Source organism: Argiope bruennichi, chromosome 9 (genome assembly GCF_947563725.1).
Source record: "Argiope bruennichi chromosome 9, qqArgBrue1.1, whole genome shotgun sequence".
Classification (NCBI taxonomy): Eukaryota; Metazoa; Arthropoda; class Arachnida; order Araneae; family Araneidae; genus Argiope; species Argiope bruennichi.
The window spans coordinates 78977640-78998766 of record NC_079159.1 but is presented as its reverse complement, the minus strand read 5'-3'; the positions used below and the strand labels follow the sequence as shown (position 1 = coordinate 78998766).

General features: G+C 28.8%; 1 protein-coding gene across 1 annotated transcript in view; it reads right to left on the bottom strand.

Annotated features, from left to right (window-relative positions):
* The window catches only part of LOC129984705 (receptor-type tyrosine-protein phosphatase F-like), a 56892-nt gene that overhangs the window by 12081 nt on the left and 23684 nt on the right, over positions 1-21127 (bottom strand). The window contains exons 7-13 of the mRNA XM_056094646.1: positions 16172-16450; positions 11209-11487; positions 8037-8160; positions 7151-7231; positions 5424-5505; positions 2904-2994; positions 1687-1763 (exon numbers count right to left, since the gene is read on the bottom strand). Of these exons, the coding sequence (XP_055950621.1) occupies positions 1687-1763; positions 2904-2994; positions 5424-5505; positions 7151-7231; positions 8037-8160; positions 11209-11487; positions 16172-16450 (1013 nt within the window). The remainder of the gene's footprint in view (positions 1-1686; positions 1764-2903; positions 2995-5423; positions 5506-7150; positions 7232-8036; positions 8161-11208; positions 11488-16171; positions 16451-21127) is intronic.

The window sequence follows — 21127 nt, the reverse complement described above, 5'->3', positions numbered from 1 at the left end:
TAAAAAATTCTTAAAATTAAAAGTATTAATTAATTTCGTTTGATTAAAACGTGAATATTTAAATAAAAAGTTAATAAATTAAATTTTAATTTTTAAGAGAAGTTTTAAGAAATGAACATCTGTCTCTATTTTTCAATTGCTCCAAATTTTAATTTTTTTTTTTTTTTGCTTATTTTATTGATATTAATTACTTACTGATATTTCTTTGCTTATTTTATTGATATTAGTTATTTGTAATTTTTAATTATTTTAAATGATTGCCTTGATAATACATTTAACTATTATTTATTTGTTTATTGAAATTAAATATGTAAATAAAAGCACACATTTTGAATTCTTATTAAGTTATGTTTCATCGCTTCTACAGATGAATTAAAAAATATCGATCGTTCTTAGAATAAAGTATTAATGGCTGAAATGTAAACTTGAATGAAGGAAAATATTAATAGAGCAATCTATTTGTTATATTTATATATATATAAGAATAACCCTGATCTGGGATAGCCTGATTGGTAGAGCGTTGGATTCGCATCCCTATGTTTGCGAGCTCGAACCCCGCCAGCCGAAGATTCTCCGCGTACTTGTTGGCTGATGCGCGTATAAATCGATCGTGGTCATAAAGTCCTCCATGTCGAGAGTAATACCACTGGGGGTACTGGATCAGGGGTGATCGTTCTCTGATTCAGGTCTAAATTACGATCTGGGGATGAGTGAATGAAATGCTTAAATGAAGTCCGCCCCATAAAAAGGGTTGTGACGTGTGTGTAGTCAAGTCGTACTCTTGTCCCTAGTTGGCTCTACGATATAAACAAGAGGCGCTCCCCCTCAGGCTTAAATCGATTGTCTTCGAACAGCGGGCTTGTCCGTGGCAAGTGCCATAAGAAACAAGAATAACCCTTAAAATTTATATCTCTTGTTTTTTTGGACGGTTTCATCTAAAAATGTTATATCTAGGAATTTTTCATTATTCAGCATAATTTAAAGGGCGAAAAATTAAGGGTAGCAATTGAGAAATGTGAATATAAATATAAGATGGTCTTCTTTTTGTATATTTGTAAAGAGGGCATACTTCCAAGTTGAATGGCATATATTCCTTGAATTTAGCTTTTATAGATTATGATCAACAAGGAATGCCAAGAAACCTTTTTGACGAACTGTACAAATACACTGATAACATTTTAAGGAAAAAGAGTACTTACTCAAAACCTTGGTTTTGCGTATTGTTGCTTATAAACATAATTTTACCAACTTGTTAACTATATTAAATCTATATATATGTGTGACACCACTGCAAATTAAAATGCAGACATGCTTTTAAAGACATCTGTACAAGTAATCATATTTTTGCATACACTTGAAAAGAAGCTTTTTACTACTATTAGTGAAAATTTTAAAATTACTTAGTTCTTCTTTCTACATAAGATTATGGCATTTCTTCCGAATTCACAGGCAACGCAAAGGAATATCGTGGGGATAGCAGTTCCGTCCGGATAGCAGCTTTTGTATACGTGCATTGATTGTTTCAGGCATAGCAGCTTCCGTATATGTGCATCGATTATTGTAGGCATAGCAGCTTTTGTACACATGTATTGATAAGAAATTTATATTTTATCAATTAAAGTATTTTAATTTTAATATCTAAAATTATACTATCAAACTTTTAATATCTTAAAAGTAAATACTTACTGGAATGTAATTGGCGTTGATAAAATTAGATCGATTAGCTGTTCCATCCGGATAAATTTTCACCCTTGAGTGATCAACTGAAAATTAACACACATTTGTTAAAGCGAATCAGTTAGTTAGTGAGAAATTGAATCGTTGTTTAGAGATAACTTTAAGAAAATGGGATTTAATTTAATCCCTCAGTCTTTAGAAGCATATTAAAATACTCTTCCCGAAACATATTTGTATCAAACGTGGAAATAATGCCACGGATATTCAAGCTCATTTTGGCGAATCTGGAAATAACAACTAAGGTACAAGCTGGATGTTACTTGGCGCATTTTGATTTAAATTGACATGAGTAGAAAGCCTTTGGCCCAAAAGCTGTTCTTAATTATTTAAGAATAGAACAAATTTTAATATCGCTGTTTCACTTCTAGACACTGGATTAATGTTTTGTGGGATAAGAAAATACTCCGTAAATTTAGAGGGAATATCAAAAAAAAAAAAAAAAAAAAAAAAAATGCCTAACATTCATCTGAGCAATCAAATTTATCAAATATTCTATCTTATTTTTCTAATTTCATACTTAATTGCATATGTTAAAATTTAACTTGTTAATTTAAGATTGCTTAAAGATTTTGATTAAAATCTGCATCAATTAATTCAGTAAACTTTGCAGATATTTTGTTGAACCATTTAACCATAAACCTTGAAATGCATTCGATCATTTACTTCATCGCTATTTCAATCAAGTATTACTTCATACTTGTGTTTGTTAGATATTTCTTTTATATAAAATAATTCTCACTCCATATTGTTAGTGAATTTTAGTGGTAAAAGAAACATTTTCTTCTCTTCTATCAATGCGGGAATCGAGCTTCAAACATTTGTAAACTCTGTACTAAGCGCATTTAATTTCCATCATTTCATCTTATGTCCCTGAAACACAATTTGTTAACCATTTATCAATTTTTGTTGTTTCAGTTCTATAAATAAAGAAAAAAGTTCATAAAAGAAAAGTCATTAGTTTAGTTCTTAAGAAGTTAGTAAAGTCATTAGAAGTTCTTAAGAAATGTCATCAATTTTATAACTTTTAGCTTTTTAACTAGAAGCTTACAGAAACACGGAGCCATGATATACGATTTTAATTAAATTGCAGATTAGATGATTGTATCTATAAGTATTTCACATTAATGGTATTAAAGATATCAGCAAATGAAATATATTTTACTTACAAGGTAATATTTTTACCCAACGATTTTTGATTAAATTTTCTTCTATTTTGGCTGCGTTTGTGGAATGTTCAGAACTCTCCCTTTTTAATTCCTAGAATAATTAAAACAATTTATTTTATCACACCATCATTAAATAGCTTCGAAAAGTTCTTATTTTTGGTTTTAGCTCACTAAAACACATTAGGAAAACAAAATAGGAAAACAAAGAATATCAGAATATATTGTACTATTGTAATGACTATAAATTTGATCAAACGATAAAGGATTTTCAAAAAATGACGTGTGTTTGATAAATGAAAATAATCCTCTTTTCTGAAAGTTTCTAAAAAACGTAATAGTGTTAAAAGGTTGCCATATTATCTGTAAATTGCATCATTAGACGATATCATGATGCATGATATGAGTCATTCAAAACATTCTGCAAGGCAAACCTAAGGTCCTAAAACTACAAACTTTGAACTCTTAAATAATAGGTGCTCATTAAGAATTTCTTTTAGACAATTGTAATTAAAATTCAAAAATTCAAATTTTTTTAAAAACATAATAATATTTAAATGTTGCCATACCATCTGTAAATTGCATCATTAGGTGACATCATGATGCAAGAGTCTTGCAAAATATTCTGCAAGGCAGCGCTTCGAACCTAAAACTACAAACTTTAGCACATAGTTACTTCTTGAGTAGTAGGTGCTCACTAAATAATTATTTTTAAATTTTTTAAAAATAAAATTCAAAACTGTAAAGTTTTTTTTTTTTTTTTTTTTTTTTTTTAATAGTGTTTAAAAGTTGCCTTACTATCTGTAAATTGCATCATTAAGTGACATCATGATGCAAGAGTCTTTCAAAACATTCCACAATTCAAACTTAAGGATCTGAAGCAACACATTTTGACACATAGTTACTTCTTGAGTAGTAGGTGCTTACTAAATAATGATTGTTTAAAGAATTGTTGATTAAAAATCAAATTTGTTACATTTTTTGAATAACTGTGAAACATATTGTTACATAAAGACTGTTTTTACACTGCTGTAAAATTAAATAAAGTAAGTAAGGTTTCATTTATATCAATTTTATATCTTAGGATTTTTTTATTTAAATAAATTATTAACGATTTTTAAAGATATATTTTATATCAATACTTTTCATTGTTTTGATTCAACAATTCCTGCGTCTATATACATGTACTTATTTATACTACATAATATTAAATAAATTTTTCTGTACATACAGTGTAAATTCACTATCTTAAAATTCTACCCGTAATTGTTTGAGTAATCGTAATTTTTATGATTTTTCCTTAATTTTTGGAAATCAGTGTACATAAAATATGGATATGTGAATCAAAACTAAAACATTGTCTTCCTACAAAGTTTTGGAATTGTGGTTATATTTTCTACTTATATCAGGGTAACTTTCGATAAATCTATTGAATTCAGAGACAATTAGATTTAGTTTTATACTTTTAACTGATGACATATTTAACTTAACGGAAATTTTCAAATGCATAAGAAATATTAAAGAAAAATGAGAATATTCAATGAACCAGTAAATCATTCACTTTGAAATATATAATAATTGCACAAATTTCAGGATATATCGAATTGAAGTCTTGATAATATAGTTATAAATTTGATTATTGTAGCATTTTTGTCGTTTTGTTTCATGATGAAAATGAATACCATAGAATTCAGACTCGAGAATTTTTTAAATAATCTGACTTATCAATATTCTTTATTTTTAATAAAGAACGTCTCAAATAATTTGATTTATCAATATTTTTTATTTTTTTATATAAAGAATGCTTCTTTCAACTTATCGTTAATATTTAGTTAAGATTAAAATTTTACATTTACTGTTTTAAATTTTAATCATAAAATAAATATAAAAGATTTGAATTAGAAAAAAATATTTTCATTGAATTTTTAAATTTAAATTTATTTACGGAGAAGCATATTGCTCAGTAATGTTGATTGATCAGTGATTATATATAAATATATTAATATATACTATTAAATATTTAAAATAAAAATTCTAGTGTGATTTATTATGTATTAGTAAGAAAGGAACAACGTTTAGTTGCAAAACAATTTGCATTAACAAAACTACTGTCGATAAGATTTCATTACATTTCAAGATAAAAAATGTCAAATGGCATAGTAATATTTGCATATAAAATTAAAATGTTCTTATAACAGATGCATCAAATTAAAATCCCTCCCTTCGCTTTCTCCTATTTTTTAAAGGTATCGTTAAACAATTTAATGCTGGGAAAAAATTTCAAGATTTTTCATTGACATTTCATGCTGAATCAGGGATTAATATACAACATCAATTTTTATAAATATACTTCGGTATCGTGTATATACTGTCTCATTATACTGTATGAGCTCATTTGAATAAAATAGTATATAAAAAAATGTTCTTGTAATATATTTGGATAATTTCAAACCCGAAAATAAAATTACATTATCTATCAGAACTAAGAATAGCATCAGTCAATTTTGCAATAAATTGAGTTACCTCAAATTCTTGTAGAAATCCTGATTTTCCATAGCGTGTGATTGTATTCACTTTTTGTATGAAGTTATGGACAGTAAAGGACCTATAAAAGAAACAAGAATTTAAAAATTGTAAAATAACCAAACCTTATTTACAGTTAGAATAATGTTTAAATTGTAAGCTAGAATACTACATGAAATTTGAGTTCAAATCATGTATTTATCGTGATTTTTTCTTATGATTATCTTTAAAAATTAATTATTCGTTCTTTACTCGTATGAATCTATTCCTGTTCTAATTCTTTCAAATTCTAAATACCATCACCAACTCCATTTTTTGGAATAGGTAATGAATACTTTCCTTCAAGCAATCTTATGCTCAAAGTCTGAATTATCCGCTATTCAGATCACAAAAATTCTGTTCCTTTTTCTGTTGTAAGACACTATTTGAAATACTACTGGTGAAACTACGATATATAATAAGAAATTTCATCATATGTATGAACATTAATATTCGTACATTTCATTGTATCACTATATTTTTTTAGTCTTCTATCCTATTTTTTAATTTCAGAACGGCAGCAGCTGTAGTCATAAAAGTATTGTCTAAGTAGCTATACGTTACGCAATGAGACTACTTACAACGCCATCTAGTGATGAAATCTCAAATTAACTTTCTGACCTCGAAAATGGTATCTGATCTCGTTGAAAAAAGGCACATCACAATCAATTTTGAAGCATATTCAATTTAGCACGAAATTACATTTTTCATACATTCATGCTAAGAATGGAACACCTAAAATGCATATTTGTTTGTTGATGATTTCCAAAATTGTGACGCTATTTGCTTTCCAAAGATTTACCTCAATGATTGGGTTTTTATTTGCATCTGCCAGCACCTGCGCTGATACTGCAAATAAAGGATGTTGAACGATGGTAAGATTTGTGCAGCGTTTCCAAGAATCGCGTAGAGCTAACGCTTTTTGTAGGTATGTCAAGGAAGGACAAAGCATACATTTCATGCAATGATAAATATATAACAGGTGGAGGTTTACTTGCAATTTCTTCCACAAACGTTATAGAATGATTGATGGGGTTTTACTAATCAATGTGTCAACGTATGATATGCTACGTTGCATAGAATTTAATGGGATTTGGGTAAGAAGAATAAATACATTTAATTACTGATGGTCAGTATTTCATTCTTCATTCATTTCATTCAACACAGATATTGCAACAAAACAAATACACATTTATTGTTTACTATTCTTGAAAGGAATCTACTCAAGATTAAAGACTCTACTCAATTAAATTGATGATATTGTACAACGAATTTGCTGACTTTTTTCTATATATCGTGATGTTGCTTCTAACTATTGCCTTATCATTATATCAAGATAATATTATATAATTATATCAAGTGATTATATCAAGACACCACTTTTTTGCCTATTGCTGTCGCCGTTTTGAGATCAAATATGAAGGGAAAGGTGAATAAGGTCTTTTAAAGACATTAGTATAATATATAGAGTAAATAGTTTCTATTCTTTTTCAAATGAGTTTAAATATTTTTAATATTAGTTTTGATACTTGTTTTATCTATTTTTTATTTGTAAATTAATAAAAAATTGTTGTAGATCCATGTATGCAGTGTTTTTTCATCACGAGTCTGTTTCCATCTGCTTACAACACCGAGGCTACAATTTCTTAAGGTTTACATGCGTCAAATTTTATTTTTGTGGAACTCACCTTGCAATCTTTTCATTGGATACCATCTCAATAGTAGGTCTCTGAGGTACCATTTCTTGAGAAGATTCCCGAGATCTCTGCCTAGATGTTCAATATATTTATAAGAATTGACATCAGGTACAATGTAATGTAATGGAAACTATTAAGATTTCATAATTGTTGATATTAAAAATTATATAATGAAATAAAGGAAGGATTTCTCAATGCATTAAACAATGCAATGTTTAACAATTTTCTAGAATTGTTGAATATACAGTTTTAGATTCTGCATAAAATACTTTGAAAATAAAAATAAAAATTGTGTAAAGTTTTCTTCGACTTAGTTGTGAATTTTCGTTAAAGGCATTACTATTTTTCTAATAAATTTGAGTGCTACAGTTGACTATTAAAATAATGTGAATGCATTATTTCATCAAATAATTCATTTGGATGAATATGTGAAAAAGATATTTGAAGAAGGACGGGTTTTTTACAAGGAAATTATTTGCCTTTAATACTTTCCTTCTAAGCATTTAGTTAATTAATACAACAATTTGTATGAAAAAAAGATAAGCCTTGGAAGAAAATATTTTTATCTCATGGTTTGTTTTTTAAATTTAAAACTAAAAACATTTTAAATATATAAGATAACGACTTTTTTTGTTTTTTGTTTTTTCTGATATTATCCTTCCCAATAAAGGTTTCATCAGGAAATTTGAACAACTATGAAAGAAAAGCACGAATTTTAATACTGCATATACAAATTGGCTGTCGATGATTAACTTAATCTGTTATCTACTAATTTTATATTTTAATATTATAATTTTTAATAAATAATTTTAGTATATACAGTTTTAGAATTATGTCTCAAAAGATGGTGTTCATGTATCAGTTTTTATAATCATACCTAAAGTCATCGAAAAGTCCTTTTCTTTTAGCAATAATAAATCCTACTATTAGTAAAATAGTCAATAGTGGTAGCATTATGCCCAAAACCAAAGCCAAAACAAAATGCGGATTTCTTGTATGTCCTGCAAAATAAGAATGAATCTATAACTAATAGAAACTTTAATTTCTTATCTATTCTAAGTTTAGCATATTAAACTATAATAGAATTAAATGCTAAATAGAAATATCTGAAATATTCTTATATTCCAGGTTAGGTTCAGAATATTGAAAAAAAAATTACGAACATTGCATAATAATGCGATATTCACCATTTGTATTGAATTGGTTGGTTATTGTCATTCATGTTAAAATACTTTAAGTACATCTAAACGAGTACAGTGGAACTTCGCTTAGTGAACATAATTTATTCACGAATATTACTCGTAATGTGAAATATCGTAAAGCGATACAATTATTTGATAGAAAGAAATGTTAAACAGGACAATGCGTTCCATTCAAAAGAAAATAGTCAAACAAATTTTATAATATTGTAATTTATTATTTATAATGCATGTATTTTTTTTGGAAGAAAATACTCTAAAGATATTTGTCTTTGGCACTGTTTCAAAATTTGTCGAACGTATGATACAGGATTATCGTTAGACGAATTTGTAAAGCGCATAGTTACGGCTTTATCAGTGTGAAGCTTCTCAAGAAACAATGCAATCATTTCGCATTCTTTCATGATTTCCTTTATTTTACTGAAAGACTATTACTCTGTTGCTTCTATTATCTCTTCCTCTTAAAATTAAATCACCGCCGCAGCTTTTTGTTGTGACACAGAATGCAGCAACATAAGCTTTTCAGTTGTTCTGGCCATGTTTTTTCACCAGCTCATCGATGTCACTGCTACCTCCTATAGTCCCATAATCTTGGTGAAAGAAAATCTCGTCTCTACAGGCACTTCCTCTAACTGCTCAAGTCATTTTCCATAACTCTATCTGAGTAAAACTTCTCCCATGTAGATAGTAGAAGCTTTCTTTAAAGAAACACTCAATAAGACTAACACAGGCCAATCTAACATGTGACGTCACAGTGTCCCCTCTCCACTCGTTCTGCGAAACATCGCTCATTAATCGAGTAACTTTTTTTTTTTTTTATCAAATGAGAACATGATGTTGTTTTGGTTAGGAAGTTTTGAAGCTCGAAATCGTGTAGGCAATGAATAAAGTATAAATGGCAATTTTCATTTTCAATTTTTTCTTGGCTGGTAAAAAAGTTTTGGAGCTCTCGTAAATCGGTTTAAACTGGTTAATGACTTAAATTAATTAAGAAAGATAATGACTTAAAAATAATAATGTTCTCACATGATTACTTGAAATTTTGCGATCGTAGATTTCCTTTTTAATAATACTGTTTTTATTTTTTTAATAATAATACTGTTTTAATATTTTTAATAATACTGGTTTTATTGTTGCGTGTGAAAGCGATACATACAATAAAAAAATTGATTGACAAAATAAGAGAAAATGAAGTCATCAATAGCTTTAATGGTAATAATGAATTAAATAATCCTCCTTGCAACTATTCTTTTACCAATAACTAATAATTATTACTTTTCTTCAATTAAACTATTCAATAAAAAAACAATATTGATTTCTGTGCTTCTAGAATAAGCATTGCTCCACATTCAGTTCTTTATAATCCATAGCATTAATAAAAAAAATTTGAACTTTACACTAAAAGTTAATTATCAGGCATGGCAAAATTGTTAGTGTCTTACATTTATCGTAGTATTTTATATTTATATATGGAGTCTAACTGGCCATTCTGAATTTTTCAATATTTTTATATTTTTATTAGAATGATTACCGCAGAAACCATTTAACAATAAAAATTCTCGGATTATTTTTAAAAAAGTAAAAATCAATGTTAAATTATATTTTGCACTAAGCACCCTCATTAGTTGCCAATTTTTGACCATAAACTGCTTATAAGAAATGTCTTTATACTATCTGATTGAATTTTAATTCTTTCATCCTTTAAATATATTATTCCTAAAAATAGAATTTTGTAAATGTGTGCTTTTTCAATCAGTTCTTGATATATTAGATTTGTAACGTTTTATACAGTTGCGTGTTGCCAATTTGGTTACAATATTTTAATATTTTCAGAACATAGTTATCAAAATTTCCTTAATTTCAATTCCCTATGAGAGATGTCACCTAGTAATGAATTTGACAAGATTGCAAGATTCCATACTATTTTGGGCAAATCATAACGTATATTAAAAAACAAGTAACAAAAAATTAGAATAATAAAAAGGATTTTTTTTTAAAACAAGCTTCTATCAACAAAAGATATTATTTTATTGAACATGTAAAGATCAGAAGAAAATCGCAAAAGCGTAAAGCACTGGAAGCAGTACTGTAAGGAAACTGAGTCAAAATGAATGTAATAAAGAAGGAAACTTCGAAGTCTTTATTAAAAATACAAATATATATTAAATTTCAGTTAACTTTTAGTACTTTTATCAATGCCTTATGCTCTTATGATCTCCATTTTTGTAGAAAAATAATATTTGACTTTTTAGTGTGTTTATTAAAGAGTAGTTTTTTTTTTAAATTTCTTACTGTCTTTTTTTTATTAGTTACTGTCTTTGCTTATGCTTCCGTTACGTTTTACAACCTGTGTTTCGTTTTGATTTTTATTTATAGAACAAAGTGTCTTGCTTCCTTCAAAAGGTTATTGGACTTTTTAGATAACACACTCACCAGATGAATTTCCTTAACACAAAGAAGCAAAAAGACTAAAAATATAGAGTATCAGTTAACTTTTAGTACTTTTATCAATGCCTTATGCTCTTATGATCTCTATAGATGATTAGCTTGATCACCATTTTTGTAGAAAAATAATATTTGACTTTTTAGTGTGTTTATTAAAGCGTAGTTTTTTTTTATTTCTTACTGTCTTTTTTTTATTAGTTACTGTCTTTGCATATGCTTCGGTTGCGCTTTGCTACCTGTGTTTCATTTTGATTTTTATTTGTAGAACAAAGTGTCGTGTTCGTTCTAAAGATTGTTGGACTTCTTAGATAGTACACTCACCAGATGGATTTTCGTACCACAAAGAAGCAAAAAGATTAAAGATAGAGAGACACCAATTTTCGAAAAAAGTATGCATTTTCTTACTTTTTTCATTTGTAGTCACAGACAGGCTTTCTGACCAAGGTCCCTCTGCTGCTCGAGTCATTGCCATAACGGCAATGGAATAATTTGTTGATGGGTTTAGACTTGTAACGGCACAAGAAGTGGAATTGGTTTCCATAACTGCGGAATTATTTGCCATGTCGATCCATTCCACTCTGTAAATGAGATCAGGTCCGTTTGGATGTTCAGGAGGAATCCAGTTCAGGTGAATGCTGGAATCATGTTTTTCAGATACTGACAACTTTCTCGGTGAACTTGGAGCTAAATTAGATAGAAAATAAATAAGTATAAAAGATAATAAGTGCAAATTCTTTTTATTTACAATTCTAAAAAAATAGTATGTTTTTCTTTTTCCATAAAGAATTGATTCTATATGATTTGTTAAATTAATAACCCATTATAATGAAATTCTATCAGGTTGTTCGAAAAGAATCTGCCGCATTTTGGGATAAATTGATAATAATTTTTATATAAACGGCGAAGTTTATTTAAAAACATATGCGCCATTTTTTTTTGATAATAATTTGCCATCTTTTTGAAAATTTCATTATCTCACAATCAGAGAATATTTTTTATTTATCGTTAAAAAAGCGGAGAATTCATTTTTTCTCCTTCAGTGAATTTACACATATTATTTAATTACACCCAATCAGCCTGTTACCGAGAACTAAGCCGTATAAACAGTGACTTTCTGTTATGCTCCTTAACTATTCAACTTTTTCATAAGAAAACAACAGCCAACAAAATTTCAAAGAATCTTCAAACTGTAGGTAAAGTGCCAAAAATATTTTTTTTATTTCTATTAATATTTTAAAATTTCCACGGAATAAGAATATTTCACCCGATGATAATAAAAATTATATCTGGACATTGAAACTTTCCTGAATACTTCTACAGATTCAGAAGGATACAAGGCAATACATGTATATGTGAGGAAATAGGCTTAGTTCAGCACTACATAACAGTGAATTGATACACATTAGTCCTGAGATATCAAGTAAGGACTATATGATGAGTATAATAAGATATCCTTGCTAAGTTAGATTAACTTCCTCTTTAAATCGGTCCATACGAATTCCTCAAATATATCATACATATTCGTTCATTTACATTATAGGTTGCGTAAATACACACATATTTTCTGCACTTTGAAAAGCACTCTTGTTTTTGAGGTAGTAAAAAATGCATTTGATGCCAAAAAGATTCCATATCCATATTTGCATTGCCAGCAAGCAAGCATAAGTAAGCGATTGTTGATGGTGAGCAAACAGGAGTATTGCCAAAAGTGCCACCTCCTAGAAAATAACTCATTTCAAAGGTTGAGAACAGAAGCTGAGCATTGCTTAGAGCGATCAGCGGAAGGTATCAGAACCGAGAGTTAACTTTCGGAACAAACATAAATTTTGAGCAATAGTGAGATTTTAAAAGGATATCTATCTCATTCAGCACACGTCAAAGTCGTGCCATGTAGGCGATCAGGATTACAAATTTAAACAAGTCAATCAATTTATATAGTGCATCTTTCGTTGCCGAACTCATCTGACTTTTTGATGAGAAGTTAGATTATAACCCTCTATTGAGAAATGAGAGAAAAATTTTTATCACTGATGATGTCTCCTCTTATATAAACACAGGTCCTACATCACCTTGTTGAGACTCAGCATCAAAGCCAAATGAAAAAGACACTTGGACTAAAGTCCGCATTACAAAAGAATATAGATTTTACTCTATAATCTCACGAATGTGTTATATTATTTTTCTGTCATGCCAGTTTTATGGTTAGAATGAAAGATCTACTGAGATTCTTAAGAGATGTTGAATGGATGATGCAGTGATTCTCTATCTTGTCAAACATTTGGCGAAGGATTTGACAAATGAAATAAATGTTCTGGAAAATGCAAGAATCATAAATTCTATTTCTATTGCAAACAGAGATCTGGAGATTCTTACACAGAATTCTATGTGACGTCATGACCTGTCATGAACACAAAAATATCTGAAGAGCAATCAATAACTCTCTGTAGATGAATCTCAGGAACGTTGTTGATGTTATTGAATTAGCGATCTGCTCTGTTTATATTGTTAATGCCTTAAAACGCTTTTCTTTGTATATATTTTGACTGAAATTTGTAATCTTTAGTTCGTGTTTAATGGTAAATCCATGGAATAAAGCATTGGTTTTTAGGATCGAACTTGCTGTATTAAATTCCGCGTATATTTCCGTGTTAATATAAACAAATGCAAAGCATTAATAAATAAAGCTCTTTCTTTAATTTAATTTTTGAAATTTTAAATAATTTTGAACAGACAAATAATGATAATTATATATATCCAGAAATTAAGAATACAAATTCAGTTGCCAATTTCCTGTCTATCGATGATTTTCTAAAAGTGGGATCGTCATTTGGATCTATCCTACCCTACATCATTGAATGGTATAGTAATTGCTTCAAATGTGAAGCCAGATAAAATTAAAAACTCTAAACGCAGTGGAAATTTTTAGAGTAAAATGTAAAAGAATGCAGAATATCCTTTCCTATACTTTTCTTCTTTTTTTTCTTTATTTGTAATACATTATTTGTATATTGTAATATATTATTTATTCATATATAATGGAAGTGCGACATAGGTAAAAATGATCGCTTTTTATATGGAAAGTAAAGGAAAAAAAACTCATGCAGAAGACTTATTAACAAAACTTCTAAAGTAGAAAATTTTTAAAAATTGTCAGTATAAAGTTGATCAGGATAGAAAGAATATAATGACTTTCAGAATATGAATGATCTATTAAAATTCATTAATTTCAGAATGCAATCATATTTAATTTTCCGAATTCCAAAGATCATAAATTTTACAGCTATAGAGGATTATTTGCTTGAGAAAGAGGAAAATGCCAACTTATTTAATATTTATTATGTTAATTAAAGAAGTATGTTTGGATTATGTTATTAAAAAGTATATTTGTGATGTTTTGAACACTATAATGGCGATTTGCGTAGTTTCGTGTTTTAAAATCGCTGTCATTCAATTGACAGAAAATTCATTTTATTCGTGAAAGAGTTAAATGCAAGCAAGATAGCTTTTAACATAACCTAAAAAGATGCTTTAAAATATTCTAATTGTCAATCAAGATATTTCATCATGTATGAAAAATGTCATCTTTCAAGAAAGAAATAAAAGAAACAGTGTTTTATTTCCATTTTTAAAATTTACCATTCAATGACAATATATTTTTGTCCCTGCTTAAAACTTTAACTTTTAGACATAATATGCGTAAAAGCATTAATTTAAAAAAAAAATACTGCTTGTTTTGAAATTCTGACAAACGCTTTAAGACTCAAAGATGTGGATAAATCCTATCATTGTTGAATCACGTAAAGAAGAATAAAAAATCTTGAGAAGATGGTTAAATTAAATGGAATAGTCAAATGTTCTATTTTGTTAAGAGAATGGCTGTAGAAGAAATGTACCAAAGAAATAAAATTGAACTCCTTCCATTAAATAAATTAACCCTTCTAGAGCGTTCAAATGTCTTGGATTCATTCACTAATTAAATGGATATAAGCCATATCCTCTCAATGAATTGCTTCAATCTTTTATGGGCCGTTTCCTATAAACAACGATTGTTGCAGAAAAATGTCAAACTATCCAATGAAATCAGTTAAATCTTCTGGAAGAGTCAAACTTTTCGTTTTTACTTTTGATGTAGACTGCCAGATGACAGTACTAGAGTGTTCTGTCGAAATTAAATAAATCTTCTTAGATAATCAAATACTTCAAATCTTGTAAGAAATGAAATTTGGAGAAATTTACCAAACTTGGTACATATCAGCCTAATAATTTGGTCATTTGATCCATAAAGATTTTCAGCATCATCGCATAAAATCACTTCCTTTCATTGGAACAAATTGAATTATGTATAATGGATAAATGTTGCAGCATATCTTTTACACACCGGTTCGAAGTAGCATACTCTTTCAATGAAACTAATTGAATTATCTACAGTGGTGGAATATCTCGGATATATCTTGAAGGCAGGTGTCGAATAGCAATCCATATCTTAGCTGTTATCTATTGTTATATATCTTAGCTTATATCTATCGTTATGAATTTGTAATACTGATTCTCTCCGAAATCACTTTAATGGTAAGTCAGCCATCTAACTCTCCGACCCACCACGAAGGCACACGGATTTAAACCATAAAAACTGAATGGCCGGACCGCCGCAACAGCAACATTGGCGGGAACTGTGGTTGAGTCCTAAGGGCCGTCACCGGCCACGGTACAACCCTCCCCGAAAGAATTACGTCCCGTCATCGATGGGAGGAGTCAGATCCCCCACCTATTAGTGTACCCTCCAGGGTGGTGAGATCCAACCACCATGCCGGAAGCATCTCATTATCATTTCGAGCTCACTTTAATGGTAAGAAAAAAGAGTTTTACAGACAGTTCTAATAATTGTTGAATTTATACCTGATAACAAATTTCCTGTCTTGGCGACAAACTTGGCAATCAATTGGTGATTTGGCGATGAATTTGATGACTTTGGCGACAAATTGAAGATTCGAGAAACAGCCAGAGTCTTATATCTTATTCTTAAACAGCAAGAATCTTAATCAAAGTTCTTTAAGATGCAAGTTAGGATGCGAGATAGAGCTGAAGTCAGTCAGTTGGGTTGAACTCAAGCGAATTGTTGAGTGATTTATCTCTGAGTGCCTTGTGCTGCTTTTTTGCTTATTTACTGTTGTTTACTGCAAATGCCGCTTTTATCAGCTATAGTGAATTTGTGCTTCAATCTTGAATTTCCGTCTTTATTTGTTATTGACCCTCTTGGAACTTTTACTGTATCATACAACAACTGAATTTTCAGTAACATTATTAAAATTATTGCTTTTAAAATGAAAGGTAATAAAAAAAGAAATCTGAAATCTGTAAGGCATATTACCTGCAATACCCGTTCGTATTGCTAAAGTCTCAGCAATACCAGCTCCAGCCTCTGTTCTTGCAGCAATTTCGAAATGATAATCGGTGTATGGTCGAAGTCCCACAGCATCGTAGTGGTGCGTATTGCTGTCAATTACCACTAAGGAAGTAGGTGTTCCACGTATGCCCCATGTTACTTGATAATCCATCAAAATACCAGGCACTATCTCCGGACGATCCCAATCTAAGATTATGCTTGTTGCATTAATAACAGCGGAAATGTTGATAGGCAGTCCAGGAACTATAATAAACAATAATAAAAGGTTAAATTTTTAATCTGAAAATATTACTATTTTTAAAATTCTGTTATTTCTTCTTCTATATCTCCCTCTGAATCTCACTTTTTGAGCACATTGAATACCACGGCATTTATGTATGAATGATACTAAGATTTCAACAACTATAAACTGGTTGTACATTGGATGTATATGAACAATAGTAAACAATTTTAATTGCTAAAAACATCATTTGATTATTTAAAAAAAACTTTGGCTCATAAGAGTATTTTATATACCAGGTATTATCAATCAGTATGTTAATTGAACATTTTCCTGAAAAATACTGGTTTGTTCTTATTTTTTTAAAGCTGATCTAATATCATAGAAATGTGTTATAAAAGGAAGGAATATTTTCTTTCCTAAAAATAATTTCTTGAGAATAATATTGACATAAGTTTTTAAAATATATATTTGAAATACCAGAGTTATTTCTATTTTTTTTATCTCTTTGTTAATGTGATTTTTTCAAAAAGATAATTGATAGGGTTGAAAATCTTGACACACTGAAAGCATGAAGCAAGTTTTTATTGTATACTTTTAGAATCACAGGGACAAAAATATCTTCTTTTAAATATTAACCTGAATTATCTCTACATTTACAAAATTTTATTATTAAAAACAATATTAGTTTACAATATCTGAACATTGTAATAAATTAGCATACGTTTTGTAATTTCATAACAGGAATCAATAATTAATTGATTCATAAGTTATTTTAACTAATTTTATGCACATACGTTATCAGATGTTCAACAACTAAACCTGTGGAAAAGGCTGTGCTATAAGTTTATTTTTAGCAATTCTCATAAAATAATTTCGCAGTTTTTTAATATAATTTTTTTCTTTACATTGAAGTTTTTCTTTACGAATTAATACTTTGTATGAGAAATTTTAAAAGGAAACAACAAATTTCTGTCATTCTAAAATAGAATTCTAATATTTCAAACAACACTGCTTCATAAACGGAAAAGTTAATTTATTTTGTAAAAATTTAATTCATAGATTACTGAAAAGAAGTCATCAGATAAGCAAATAACGAAACTTAAATCCTATTATTAATTAAAATATAAATTAATCATTTTTAGTATTTTTAAATAAAGCGTAGTTCATCGTCATCAGCGGCATATCTATGAATTTGGCTGGTTGGTAGGGGAGGGGGAGAGGGGGATCATTACATTTTTGCATCGTCACAATATCTCCAAATTTTATTAAAGTGAATGAAGAAGTTTTCTTTTCATAAACTTTCTATTTTCACCAATTCATGCATCCAGGGCTTCAGCATAATGGAATAAATCTAGGTTATATTTTAGAGACCTGATAATGATGATATACTACATAAAAATACGTCATTAAACTGAACAAATTAAACAAAATCACAGAAAAGTATGAGATAATATTCACTAATCGGGTTTTCTGGACTAAATTATTGACGACATCATAAACATTGTCTATACTGTAAAGCAAGGACCTATTTTTTCAAACTTTACATATAAATTACATATATTTATCATATAAATCGATCAGGTTTCCTAATATCTCTTCGAAAACCGTTGTCACCAGTGATCTGAGAAGGACCTTAACCTTCCCTTGAAGCCACCTTATTAGTCTGGAATTATTATTATGGAATCCTAACTGGTTCTTCATTTCACGGAAGAGATGGACATTTTGAGGCTCTAAGTCGAATTGTTCCAAGAAATATTTTTCAATTGAAAGTTTAAAAAAATATTATATCTGGAAAATTATTACAAACTCATATTGGCGCAGTTGAATTGTGTAAGGGTTAGCTGTCTTTAGGTCTGAGCATTTGACTTAGTATTATTAAACTTAGTGCAATATATTTAGAATATTCAAAATATACGCATTGGGCGATATTTTTTTGAAATTTTAATTAATTAAAAATTAAGATAAATTCTGACGTTTTTCCGTAATAACTTCCAAAAATAAACTAATTTTTTAAATGATCTTAAAGTTCGGAAAATTAATTTTTCAGTGATACTAAATATTTTGCCTCTTAGCTTTTCTATTTTTAATTAATTAAAAAATATTTTTAAGTATATTTTACAATTATATATTCTATTGTTAAATAAAAATCAAACCGTTGATAACCACAGATCTGAAGATTTGGTTTATGTTATATTGAGTAGATTTCAGTATAACTCATGTTTTCAATACAATTTTGAAATTTCGTTGTTCTTATTATTAAAGTTTAACTTCAAAACCAAGCAAGGGGAAAAAGTTCACTAATTTGAAATATTAGTGCTCCTTCTTATAGTATAATTCCATACATAAAAATATAGAGACAAGATCACGAAGAAGTATATAACATAGTCAACATAACGGAGAAAACTTCCGAACTAGAATGAGTTATATATTTACATATTTAAAAATATTTTGTTGAAAAAGTCATTAAGATAAAAATTTTCAAAATATTTCATTGAAAGTTTTAACAGCAATTCATCCCAGTGAATCCACTAGTCCTCAAAGTTGGCTAGTGAACAATAAAATGTACTTTCTTTCGAAAATTTGTATGCATAATTTTTTCTATAAACCCCAAAGCATTAAGAACACTGTATATCGTCATCCTCCCCCCCCTCCCCTCCCCTGTTATTTGAAATTCAGTCTGAGCAATTTACGAAACTTCCACATTTCAGTAACTTAGAGTAAGAACTTTAAGCAAATTTGGATATTAGAAATTAGCTATTGAAATTAATCTGATAAGGAAAAATAATAAAAAAATGAGACTTCAGAAGCAGATTTTTATGACAGAAAGAGATGAAAAGGTTAATTACTTGCAGAAACCAATGAAATAATTGGAAGTGATTAACACAAATTAAAAATAAAACTTCAGAGGACATTGGGAATTCAGATACGATTCGAATTCTCCATTAAAAGTAATTATCGAACATTTAAAGTGATTTTCCATTAAGGGTCTCCCTGCAGCTAATGAATCAATTAAATTTAATGAAACGCACGAAAATTCTTAATGGTTCTTTCAGGATAGAAATAGTTCCTGCAAAGAAGATATTCTCAAGAGGTTAATTAAAGATTCATATTATTTTAATAAACTCGGAAGATCTCGGAATTTGACTAGACTTTGAAAGTCCTTCAAGTTTAATTTGAATCAGAAAGTGGAAAGTTTCTCGGTTAAAATGATTTGCTTAAAGCGTATAAAGCCTTAGGAGACCGGTTATGAAATATTCCAATTTCCGAGTGCTGAAGTATATAAATTATATAATTTGATGATCTTGTTTAAATTGGCTTACGTCATGCCGTATCTTTATTCAGAGCCTTAAAAGAGTATCTAGAAATATTTAATTACTTTTCACCCAAATATAATATTTAATCGTTTTTGTATCTGATCTATTAGTTTCCAGTTTAATTTAATTTCTTTTGCAATCTATTTTTAGAAGTATTTTTATTGACTTGAATCTTTTTTTAAGATGGGATTTCTGGTTTGTTTGCTTTATGCATATAAAACTTACGTGCGGTCTTTCGGCTTCTGTTAAACTACCTTTTCTCACTCTGAGGATTTTAATTTTGGCACTTTATTTAAAGATGTTAATGCTATTTTCGAATGAAAATTGAAAGTTATTTTTTCGATTATTTTTGATTTCAAAATACTTTGAAAATACCAAATTAGAAGCTTTTATTCTATTGCATTTTCCCCATTCTATTCTGTTTTTATTTTTCCTGTTCTATTGCAATATTTTTTACTGATTACTGTTTATTCTTTAATGATTACTGTTTTAATACTAGGGGAAAACCGGCGAGTGTAGAAAGTATATTCTCTAATAAACTTATCACGCCAAAGAAAGCCTTACATGGCATTGATATACAATAATTACGAAATATTAATTTAGCATTTTCACAGAATCTATTTGTGTCATCTTTAGTGAATTAAATGACGTTTAATCCATTAATTGTATCTGAAAATCCAATTTGTGATTTAAACACGTTTTTCTCAATCGATTGGAACAAAGATTTGACACAAAACTACACTTGTAGTCCCAAAATCCCATATCAAATTTTGTCATTTTGTATTATAGGGCTTTCTTGTTTCTGAAAATATAAAGCGGCAGACAGTGACCTCATACTTGAAATTGGCTCAAAATTTGATGGATGTCTATACTATAGTTGTTAAATCTGTGTATTGAATTTTATTTATTTCACTCTTTTTGTTTTGTAATTTTATATTCGCGCAACCGGATAGACGGACTTCCTCTGAATATATTTTACTGAAAATTTGATAGAAATAAGCAAATCTGCAAATGTGGTGTAAAGACCGTATATCAAATTTCAGTTGTCCAGTTCAAAGCGTGTTTGAGTTATCTTTGTCACAGACAGACAAAAATTTTCAAAAAATGTATTATTTTTAACTCGTTTCGAACTACGTTTAAATGTTTCTGAAAGCACAGACTAACAGACGATCAATCCGTTGTTGGTTGTAGCTCAAAATTTTATAAGTGCCGACACTATAGATGCTAAATCTGTGTACAGAATTTATCTATCTAACTCTCTTTCCATTTTGTAATTATCTATTAAATTATATTCAAACATCCGAAAGGCAGATTTTTTCTCAAAACTGGACAGAATTTTGCAAATTTGATATAATAACCGTCTACAAAATTTCATCCGTTTAG